At 43.4% G+C, this 11,717-nt stretch overlaps 1 protein-coding gene across 1 annotated transcript; it reads right to left on the bottom strand.

Moving 5' to 3' along the window:
• Nucleotides 1–7,680: 7,680 nt before the first annotated feature.
• On the bottom strand, nt 7,681–11,354 carry sst1.1 (somatostatin 1, tandem duplicate 1). Its single transcript, XM_084350226.1, has 2 exons — nt 11,165–11,354; nt 7,681–8,074 (listed from the first exon to the last, which is right to left on the bottom strand). The coding sequence occupies exons 1-2, from the start codon at nt 11,309–11,311 to the stop codon at nt 7,856–7,858; spliced, it is 366 nt and encodes a 121-aa protein (XP_084206352.1). The 5' UTR covers nt 11,312–11,354; the 3' UTR covers nt 7,681–7,855.
• Nucleotides 11,355–11,717: the final 363 nt, after the last annotated feature.

The raw sequence follows: 11,717 nt of genomic DNA, 5'->3' as shown, positions 1-11,717 counted from the left end.
CAAACAAACACACCCCGAGACACAGAGGGGCTGACGTCATCCCCACGGCCCTACGTCACCTCCTCCAGCTCCTCATCACAGTGATGAGAAACGGTTCTGATGTTATGGACTCGGATGCAGCAGATACAGAGAAACATCTGCATGTTTGTGTCACTGATGAGATGAAATACAACAAGAATAAATAATCATCTTATTTACAGAGCGCCTTTAAAAACAGCTGACAGAGCTGGAGGCAGGACATCATGAAGACACTCGTGAAGACAGTGTACACAATAACACAACAAGGATGTTATCAGCAGGGAAGAGAATAAATATGTATTAATATATTTATAATAACAAATAAAATCAGAAAGAAAAGACACCACGATGGAGGAATGAAAAACAGAACAAGAAGAAGAAGAAGAAGAAGAAGGAGGAGAAGAAGAAGGAGGAGAAGAAGAAGAAGAAGAAGAAGGAGAAGAAGGAGAAGAAGGAGGAGAAGAAGAAGAAGAAGAAGAAGAAGAAGGAGAAGAAGGAGAAGAAGAAGAAGAAGAAGAAGAAGAAGGAGAAGAAGAAGAAGGAGAAGAAGAAGTATAAGAAGAAGAAGACGAAGGAGAAGAAGGAGAAGAAGAAGAAGAAGAAGGAGAGGAAGAAGAAGAAGGAGAAGAAGAAGGAGAAGCAGACGAGGAAGACCTCCCAGACGTCACTGATTGGTCGTCCCCGTCCTCTCATCTGACAGCTATAATTTAATGTTAATTGAAATGTCTTCATGTGATTGGTGTCAGTGATCCATCAAACACCAGATAAATCTGGATCTACCTCAGAGTTGTGTAACAGCTCCCCCTGCTGACCACACACGCACCACACACACACACACACACACACACACACACACACACTGTGGACAACACACCGAACACTTCAGGATCCATATTCTGATCTATAATCCTCAGAATTATAGATAATGTCCAATATTATTTACTGATCTATAATAAGTTTTCCATCAGTCAGCATTTTGTTCTGGTGATCAGTGTCTAATGTCTGATCAATTCTTCCTTTTGCTCATGTTCAAATATTAAACTGATGTTTTTATTAATTATTGATCCTCCCTGAGTCTTTATGGATCATATAACATGCACACACACACACACACACACACACACACACACACACACACACACACAGTTATCATCTGTCAGTCACTGTGAGGTCAGCAGGTTCCTGTGCTGTGATTGGTCTGTTCACGGTGGGCGTGGCCTCAGGCTCTGTGGTGATGTAATTCAGAGCTTCTCCAGCAGAGGACAGAGTGACCTCATCTTATGGCAGAGCAGGACCACACTGTTCTCCTCCTCCTCCTCCTCCTCCTCCTCCTTCTTCTCCTTCTTCTTCTTCTTCTTCTTCTTCTTCTACTTCTCCTTCTTCTTCTTCTTCTCCTTCTTCTTCTTCTTCTCCTTCTTCTCCTTCTCCTTCTTCTTCCTTTCTCCTCTGTGATCCTCTGGTTTTCCTTCCTTGTTTTCTTCCTCCTTTCTTTCATTTCTTTCTCTTTGTATCTCAATCCATCTTCGTTTCCTTGTTTTCAGTTCTTCTCATCTTTTTTCATTATTTCTTCTCTTCTTCCACTTTGACCTCTTCTCCATCTCCTCTTATCTTTCTTGTCTTCTTCTAGTTTCTCTCCATCTTCTTTCATTATTCATTCATCATTATCATCTTTCTTTTCTTCGTTTTTGTTATTATCTTGCTCGCTCTCGTTTCTTCTTCCACTTTTCTTCTCCTCCATTCTTTGTTGTAACCTTTTGTTTCATCCCTTCGTCCCTTTCTTGTCTTCCATCTTTGCATTAGTTGCTTTTTTCTTTTTACATTTACTTCTTTCTTCTTTTCTTGTTTTTCTTCTTCTTTCCTCCCTTCTTTCATTATTTTCTTCCAAAAATGTCTCTTCTTCTTTTCTTTCCATCCACTCTTCCTCTGTTTCTTCCTTTCCAGTGAAGGACAGGAGAGATGAGAGCAGGAGACGAAGGAGGAAGAGGAGGATAAACTTGGTGTCACCTGGTCGTTCAGACTCTTTCACACTGCAGAAGAAGAGAAACTGCAGCTGTTCGTCTGAATGAAGACAAAATTTCTTTTCACTCGACTTGAATTCAGATAAAAACCTTCAGCGTCTCGACTCAGACGAGCTGAGAGACGACAGGACGTGAGTCATCATCTGTCTTCTTCATGTCCTCCTGCACACCTGCAGCTGCTTTAGATCACTCACACACACAACTCTGCTGGACACCACTGATCTCTAATCATAGCAAGACAAACACAAACACGACAACAGACAACACAAACAATAAAAGAGAATAAAGCTAAAAACATAGAAATCGGGTTTTACATAGTTAATATCAAAAATAGAATTTACTATAAAGTTAAAACGAGACAACTGTACCAGTGTCTCCAGAACAGAGATTGATACCTGGTGGATCAAACTATTAATTATATGACTTTCTGAGGCATCAAGCCGTCACATACATCTACATCAGGTTTCTGAGTGCGGCGTTAAAGGTGTCGACACGTGCATTTACAAACATTTCACTCGCACTCAGTCATCAGTGTCTTTAAAGTAAGATTCTTCATGCATCGTTATAAGCAACCTGTAGTTCTTTCATGGTTGCTTTCTTATAGTTAACCCACAGGTGGTGCACAGAGGTGAACAGTAAAACCTGCCTGGTTATCGATTGTAAAGGGCTCTCACCTGCATTAACATCCGTCCTGACTGACCACTTCCTGCTCTATATGAAATACACATCACTGAGACAAACAGACTCCATGTTTCTACTCAAAGACAGAAAGAAGTTCATGCAGAACATTTGCTAAATTCACAAGAAGGAACAAATCAGTCAGAATCAGTCAGAGACAGAGTTTCACACAGTTTATAAAGTGTCTCCAACTCAACAACTCACTAAACTGACACATTTGTTAAGGGAGTCTGGGGACAAAGAAGTCGCCTATGCTGGTTACTGGTTAGTGTGTTTGTAAAATGTGACATGTTTAGATCAATAAAATGTTTCTTCTTTCATAAATTGAGTGTAAATGGTGAAATCAGTGTAAACAGTGTGTTCAAACAGCTGCTAAATGTTGGCAGGTGAGACTTTAGCACTTTAGACACAGAAGCAGACAGGCTGGTACAGCCATGCTGCCACAAACTGACACTTTCTACAAGGAAACAAACAACTGACTGTTTTCATTTAATGCTGAAGTTACAAGAAGGAGACAATGATTCAGAGTCTGTCAGAGACAGAGTTTCACTACGTTACAAAGTTTGTTTTAACTCAACAACTCTTAAAATCACCACATTTGTTAAGGGAGTCTGGTGATGGTGTGGTGACTGGTTCAATGAAACAGAACTTCTGTTCTGGATCTCGGGGCTTCCAGAGAAGTTTGTCTAAGTTTGTAACTGTCTCTCCTCCTCTCTCTATCATCCGCCTGCAGACTGAACCCAGGGCACAGCTACCCATCATGCAGTGGGCTCAACAAAGACCTCAGACAGCGTGACACGCCTCCAGACCTGGAGTCAGTTGATAACGTTACCACGGTGACACGCTTTGTTTCTCTAGGTTATCAGTCGCTCTGTGATTGGTCCTGACCGCCTGACGGCAGTTTGACCTCTGACCTCGTCACCGCTGCTGACGGCATCCTGCTGTGTGTGTGTGTGTGTGTGTGAGTGTGTGTGTGTGTGTGTGTGTGACGCTGTATATGGAAGCTGATTAGTCGTCTTTTTGTTTTCAATGAATCGTCTTTTTAAGGTGCGATCAGCATTAGCAGCCATTCACACACACACACACACACACACACACACACACACACACACACACACACACACACACACACTCACACACACACACACACACACACACACACACACACACACACACTCACACACACACACACACACACAGAGTTAAAAGGCAGTGTGTGTCGTGTTCCAGTGAAGCTTTCAGCTGTAATTAAAGCTCATTAAAGTTTATTGAAGCTGTTTGAGACGCCGGCGTCTGATTGGCTGCCGGGTTAACTCGGTGGCTGAGGCTCCTTGTGCGGCTGCAGCTGCCGCTTCCTGTTCATTAGAGAAACGCTCGCTTTTTAACGAGGCGGAGAGGTGTGTGACATCATCGCAGCTTCCTGTCACAGATTGAAGACACCTGCAGACTCACCTTCATCACTCACAGTTATCTTCAGGGAGCTGCTGACGGCGGGGTCAAAGGTCACAGCTCAGGGAGACTGGACAGAACACACAAAAAATACTTAATTAATTCATTTGTGCTGATTAATAAACATCCTCAGTGTCGGTTTATGAATGTAAAGCTGTCCATGTTTATAAATGCCACTCATTAAGATGAAGATTCATTAAAACACTTCTTCAACAAACAATCACTGCGACATGAATCACAACTCAGTCGTAACTGAACACACACACGTCATACACATATTTTTAGATTCAATCTGACTTATGCGTCCCGGGGTTATCATTATCTCTGATATACATCATCAATATACATCAATAAATCTGCTTAGAAATCATAGAGAAGAGATGCTCCTTCTAACTGCAGAACTCCCCTTAGAATCTTCATGTTTTTATGTTTTCTTCAGTTTCAAAATGATCCAGTGATAATTGTCTGTACATACATGATGTCACTGCAAACAGGAAGTGCTAACAGCTCATTCAGCTCACTGTGAACGGACAAAACGTAAACAAATATGTCTGCAGGTCAAAGTTCAACAGAGACTTCAGATCGAACTGAAACAGAAACACATGAACGAATCTGTTTCTTGTGAATGACAGACCGAGCCTGTCATGTGACCTCAGATGATGTCATGTGACCTGAGAGAGATCTTCTCCTGTGTGTGTGTGTGTGTGTGTGTGTGTGTGTCTCAGCTGTCAATCATCAGCTCTCATTAAGGTTCAGTCACTGAAAGCTTTTTTTTTTAAACAAAAGAACTAATGAATGAAAGGAGCTGCTAATCTGACTGCAGCAGCTGTCACACACACACACACACACACACACACACACACTCACACACACACACACACACACACACACACACACACACACACACACACTCACACACACACACACACCATGTTTATCATCAGGACCTGCCTGAATCAAATGTGAATTTGTCCGAGCACTTGTAGAGAGAAGTGTAAATGCAGGACGTGATCATCTGTCCTCTGAGGACATGAAGGCTGATGGGAAACACTCACCTGTCAGGTAAACTCATCCTCTACCTGTGATACTGGAGCACTCAGGGTGATAACTTCCTCCTACTCCAGTTCTCACTTCCTTCCTTCTTTGCTTCCAAGTTTCTCTGCGAAATACTTTGATTCCTTTACTTCTTCTTCTTCTTCTTCGTCTTCTTCTTCGTCTTCTTCTTCTTCTTCTTCTTCGTCTTCTTCTTCTTCTTCTTCTTCTTCTTCTTGGACAATGTCTTCAAGTTCTGAGCATGTGATGTATCTCATGCAGGTGGCAGATGTGGGTGCGGCGGTGCAGCAGCTCCTAACATGAGGTGTAATGAAACCATCGCAGCAGAGAGCGATCGTGTAGCGGACAGAAGTGTTACATGATTTAAAATCTCTGTTTGATCATGAAGCTGAAAGTTTCTTACAAGTGTACGAACGGCACCGAGTGTCTGCTGTCAGTGTTGCATACGCTCTTCTCAGTGAAACGTCTTATTTATATTCCACAATATCGTCACAGTGAAGTCGCCTCTTCACCGCCTTTGTTTGTTCACACAGAACCGAGCAGCGCCGCGATGAAGCCGCTCCAGTGTGTCACCTCACTCAGCGTGCTGGAACCAGAGGAGGCGTGGCGGTTCACATCGTGACCTCGAGATCTGTTTGTAACTTACAAGAAGGAGACGATGATTTAAAATGTGTCGTAGCTGTTTCACAAAGTTTGTTAAGTTTCTCCTCATGAAACAACTCAATAAATTGAGCTTTATTTTAAGGGAGTCTGGTGACTTTCTCTCCCTCTGCATGTTGCCTGGTGTTGATGTGGCTGCTTGGACCTGTAATATATCGGTGCTCAACAGTGAAAAACATAGTAAACTATTGTTTAAAACTTTTATCCTGGCCAAGAAAATAATTCATTAAACATGAATGTTGACGTCATCAGACTGACCCCTGCAGACATGCGTCTTCTATGCAGACGATACTGTCATGTTTACCGTATTTAAATGTATATGTAATACACACGCAACTCTCCTCTCAACACACACACACACACACACACACACACACACACACACACACACACAGTGTTAATAAAGCAGTTATGTATCTCTACAGATCAGGTCGTCCTCTACGTCTCTAATATGAATCTTTAAGCTGTTTACTTTCAGTCAACATCTGATTGTCCTCCACTTATTGAAACACAGCTGAGGACATTAAACTCTCTGCAGCTGAATCGCTGTTTCTAAGGTCTTCAGCCGACCACGTTCCCCTTCACTCTGTACTCTGCTGAACGGTCCTGACGGATGACCAGAGGTCCACAGACGACCTGAACCACAAACCTTTAACTGTTAACAATAATAGTGGTACAGTTTAATATACTGTCGCACGTTAGGAACAAAATACTACATCACATTATAAAACACTGCATTTTACAACTTAAACATCAGCCCTGCACATGATGATTGAATCCTTTTAACATTTGTATTTTTCTTCTTGCAGCTTCTTATCACTCAGCGCTGAAACACAAAGAATGATTTTTGTCTCATCTGTTCACTATTTACGCTGTTTCATCTTCTTCGTCCTCACTGAGCCGCAGATCTGCTGAAAAACTGTTTTTAAACTGCAAATAAACTGAAAATGTCTCCGCTCACTGAACTGCTTCCTGTCTGCAGCTGTGGCAGTGAGATGAATTCACCCTGCGGGATCAATAAAGAGTGATTAGATGATCTGATCAGTTATCAGAGTGACGTTCACAAAATAAAGACAACCTGATGTGTCTTCTTGTTGCCATGGAGACGCCTCTGTGTTTATTAGCCTTCATTAACTCTTATTTTACTGTTGAATCTCCGCTCAGCTGTTAATGAGCAGCTCCCACTTTAATCAGCTCCAATGAAAGCCTGCAGCTCTTCATCTCCTCCTCTTCCTCCTCCTCCTCTTCCTCCTCCTCCTCCTCTTCCTCATCCTCCCTCTCCACCTCCTCCACCTCCTCCTCCTCCTCCTCCTCCTCCTCTTCCTCCCTCTCCTCCTCTTCCTCCCTCTCCTCCTCTTCCTCCTCCTCCCTCTCCACCTCCTCCTCCTCCTCCTCTTCCTCCCTCTCCTCCTCTTCCTCCCTCTCCTCCTCTTCCTCCTCCTCCCTCTCCACCTCCTCCACCTCCTCCTCCTCCTCCTCTTCCTCCCTCTCCTCCTCTTCTTCCTCCTCCACCTCCTCCTCCTCCTCCTCCTCCTCCTCCTCCCTCTCCACCTCCTCCACCTCCTCCTCCTCTTCTTCCTCCTCCACCTCCTCCTCCCTCTCCACCTCCTCTTCCTCCTCCCTCTCCACCTCCTCCACTTCCTCCTCCACCTCCTCCTCCTCCACCTCCTCCTCCCTCTCCTCCTCCTCCCTCTCCTCCTCCTCCTCCTCCCTCTCCTCCTCCCTCTCCTCCTCTTCCTCCTCCTCTTCCTCCTCCTCCTCCTCCTCCTCCTCCTCCTGCAGCACACAGCAGCCAGCGTTTGTCTCAAACAGATTTTATTCAAACCAACAATTAAAAATAGTTTCATCAAGTTTACATTCAGAAAGAATCAGCTCAGAAAAATCTAAACAATCATGGACGGTCGGAGCCACACAGTGTCTGTACAGCGTCTGATGAGGACGGACGGAGGAGGAGGTGGAGGAGGAGGTGGAGGAGGCTCTCAGCAGGAGGTGAAGGTCTTCCAGAAGAAGTTCTTGCAGCCGGCTTTTCTCTCTCGGGGGGCCAGCAGTGGCCCGCCGCCGGCAGCTCGCTCCAGATCAACATGGATGTCTTCAGGTTCGCCTTCAGCCCGTGGGAAGTTCTCCTCCTCCAGAGCCTCGTTCTCCACCTGCAGGAGGTCCGACAGGAGCAGCTCCGCCAGGGACGACCGAGACATGTCCTGCAGACACAAACACAGAAGGTTAATGGTTGAAGACAGAGGCTGCAGAGGACAGAGACATGTCCTGCAGACACAAACACAGAAGGTTAATGGTTGAAGACAGAGGCTGCAGAGGACAGGATTTCATTTCATTATTTTTCAGAGTCAGAATCACAATCAGAATTCCTTTATTTGTCCTGCAGATGGGGAAATGTCTTTGTCACAGCAGCCAGAGGACAGTAATTACAATAACAGTAATAAAAAGTAAAAAATAAACAATATAATAAGAAGATAAGAAATAGAATTGAACTCGTATAATATTTACAGTAAGAACAGTGTAATTTTAAACAGTGTGTTGTTTTTATTTACAAATAATAATAAATATGAGTATTTAAAAATTGTCCAGTTAGTTCAAACCAGAATGTATATGTGCAGAGTTTTATATGGCACAGTGCATGTGAGGTCTACTGGGAGCAGTGCTGTACAGTCTGACAGCAGCAGGACGGACCTGCGGTACCTCTCCCTCACACACTTGGACCTGCGGTACCTCTCCTCCACACACGTGGACCTGCGGTACCTCTCCCTCACACACTTGGACCTGCGGTACCTCTCCCTCACACACTTGGACCTGCGGTACCTCTCCCTCACACACTGGGGTGTATCAGCCTGTCTCTGACGGAGCTGCCCGGTGCTGTGATGGTGTCCTGCAGGGGGCGGGACTCCTTCACCAGCACATTGACAGCTTGTCCATCGTCCTGCTCTCCCACCTGCTCTGGGTCAGGAGGGCGTCCCAGGACGGAGCTGCCTTCTTCATACGTTTATCAAGTCTCTTTTAAGTGATTAAATCATGTGTGAATGTTTTTCTGCTCCGTTTGATTTCACAAACGCAAAATAAAATGCTTATTGTCTTGATTTCTACTGTGTGAACTGTCTGGTCAGGCATCAGACAGAAAATAAAAGAAACAGCTTTGATACTAAAGAGGACTCAGTGAGACGTCTGTGAGTCTAAAGACGCTGCAGATGATCAAACACTGATACTTTATAATAACGATCATTAATAAACGGAACATTTATAGTTAATTAAACTTTAGTTAACAAACAATGAGATTCTTTATAAAACATTTATTAAACAACTGATTATTATAAAAATGCAACTGATGTTTAAAAACCTTTTTGTCTTAACAAATATTTCATTTAAAACATTTTACTGTTTGTTAACTGAATGTAGAGTATGAATGTATTAATGATGGTTATTATAAAGTGTTAACGATCAAACGTCTCGATGTGATCGATCAGTTCAGACGTCCGACTGAGTCCCACACAAAGATCTCTGCTCAGAAACATGTTTGATATTATATAATATTATATTATATGTTATTATATTATATTATATGTCATCGTGTAATTCATATCATCTTAAAACAAGTGACAAAAATCTGCCACTTCACTGAGAAACAGAAATAATCAGACGGAGCTGATTCGATCAGTTGATTCGTTGTTTGACAGAACGATGATTGATTTGATTTTCGATGACAAATTAATCGTTTTAAGCAAAAGTGCAGCGAATCTTCTGGAGCTGCGACGTGTCAGACGTTTGACATCACAGTCGGCTGAACAGATTTGGGTTTGTGGCATGTGAAGCTGCTGCGAGGAGCATTTTCTCACCGCTAACTGACGTTTTATCGACCAAATTATGAAATAATCAATGAAGAAAATATTCAGCAGCGTTGATAAATAGTTAAAGTCCTGTTGTTGTTTACAGTAGTTTTAATAAGAAGAAAGATTCAAATAGCAACAATGTGTCAATAAAAAGCAGATCTGTATTTTTTATTTTCTGGAACATAATCAATGAAAAACATGCAGATGATCAAGGACATTTTTCAGCCCTGAGTTTTGTCTGCAGGCGTCCTCCCAGGCGGCGGGGTCCGCCGGCATGCCGCCTGAGAGACGTAACCCAGGGCAAAAAAATCAAATGATAATCCTTGTAAATGTTTCTGATGACATATCAATAAACTGCATTGATCGTATTATTTGCTGCGTCATTTCCTGTTCTTGTTTCCTTTGGACAGAAATATTTTTTTAAGAAAATAAAATCTTTCTAAATCATTTATTCCGTCGTGACGCAGACGTTTGACAAAAACATACAAATTTAGAGACTTAAAGGAAATAAATGAGCTGATCAGTTCAACTATTGATCATTTCACTAATTAACCATTTAGTGTTAAAATTAAACCAAACGTTCATCATCTGCAGTCGGTTTTCATCTGAGAGCGAACGGAGACGAAATTTAAATTCAGTCTCACACTGTCCTTATTTTACATGACATTAACTCCAAATCAGCAAAAAGAGGATTTCTGCAGAGCCGGTACAACAGTAACCTGCATCACCTGCCTGTCTGCCTGTCTGCCTGCCTGCCTGTCTGCCTGCCTGTCTGTCTACCTGTCTGCCTGTCTGCCTGTCTGCCTGCCTGCCTGTCTCTCTGTCTGTCTGCCTGGCTGTCTGTCTGGTGGATAAGAATCATCTTAAATGATGTAAATCAGTTCAGACTGATCAGCAGAAAGATTGAATTGATTTATGTTTCTAGTTTATTGCCACTTCTCTCTGACTGACATCACTTTATGTTGTTGATATCTGATGAATAAACCTGTTTAACATTTAACATGAAACCTGAGACATTCAAATATTAGGAAACAATACATTGTGTGGCATCAAGACGGTTTCACTTCTTGTTTTAAGAACGTGTTTCTGTATTTATAGTTTCCTCTTCTGTGTCATAAGACACATTTTTAAGAAACCACAGCTGTATTTATTGTCTTTTTGCTGAGTCTCAATATAACAGAGTGTAAATTAGATCAAAACATTAGAAGTTTGATTCCTGATTTGAAAACTACATTTCGGCTTAATTTAAACTGTCGTTTGTTTTAATGGTTCAGTAAAGACTGAACTCAGCAGGCTGAGCTGCAAATGAAGAAACGCGTCAGTTCTGATGATCGGAACCAGAACAGAGAGAGTTGATTTTGTAAAGTTTGAATTAAAAAGTCTCTCTGTGTGGCTGTGTGTCTGTGTGTGTGTGTGTGTGTGTGTGTCTGTGTGTCTGTGTGTGTCTCGGACCTGTTTGGAGCCCAGCAGCGGGGTCCGGTGCAGCAGCAGGCGGAGTTTGGAGTCTCTCTGGGCGGCGGAGGAGCAGCTGATGGAGGCGGTGAAGGAGAGGAGGAGCAGGAGGAGGCAGCGGAGGCGGCAGGAGGAGACCATCTTCATGAGGAGGCTGACAGGTCGGCGGATCTTCTGCCTCTGTCCCGTCACAGCGGCTCTTATACAGCCCGCTGACGTCACTGAGCACCGTGTGTAGGGTGGGGTGGGGGGGTGACTGATGGTGATGATGATGATGATGGTGATGATGATGATGATGGTGATGTCTCCTCCGCCTCCCGCTTTAGTGAAATGACCCGTTTTCAGACACTTCTCTCGGCTTCCTGCTGCTCAGTTGACAGAGTCTCTCAGCTGGAGGCTCGCGGCCCTCAGCGGGACGCCCAGCACGCGCACGCGGTCATGACAGATTTAATTCATTTGTCCTTCAATCAGAGACTGATCGATATCTGTTCCTATTGATCCTGCTGAGAGAGGATTGATCCCGAAGCAGCTTCAGTTCAATCAAAGCAGCAGA

This window comes from Pagrus pagrus, assembly GCF_965226575.1.
Source record: "Pagrus pagrus genome assembly, chromosome: 4".
Taxonomy (NCBI): Eukaryota; Metazoa; Chordata; class Actinopteri; order Spariformes; family Sparidae; genus Pagrus; species Pagrus pagrus.
This window is presented reverse-complemented; position numbering and strand designations above follow the sequence as displayed.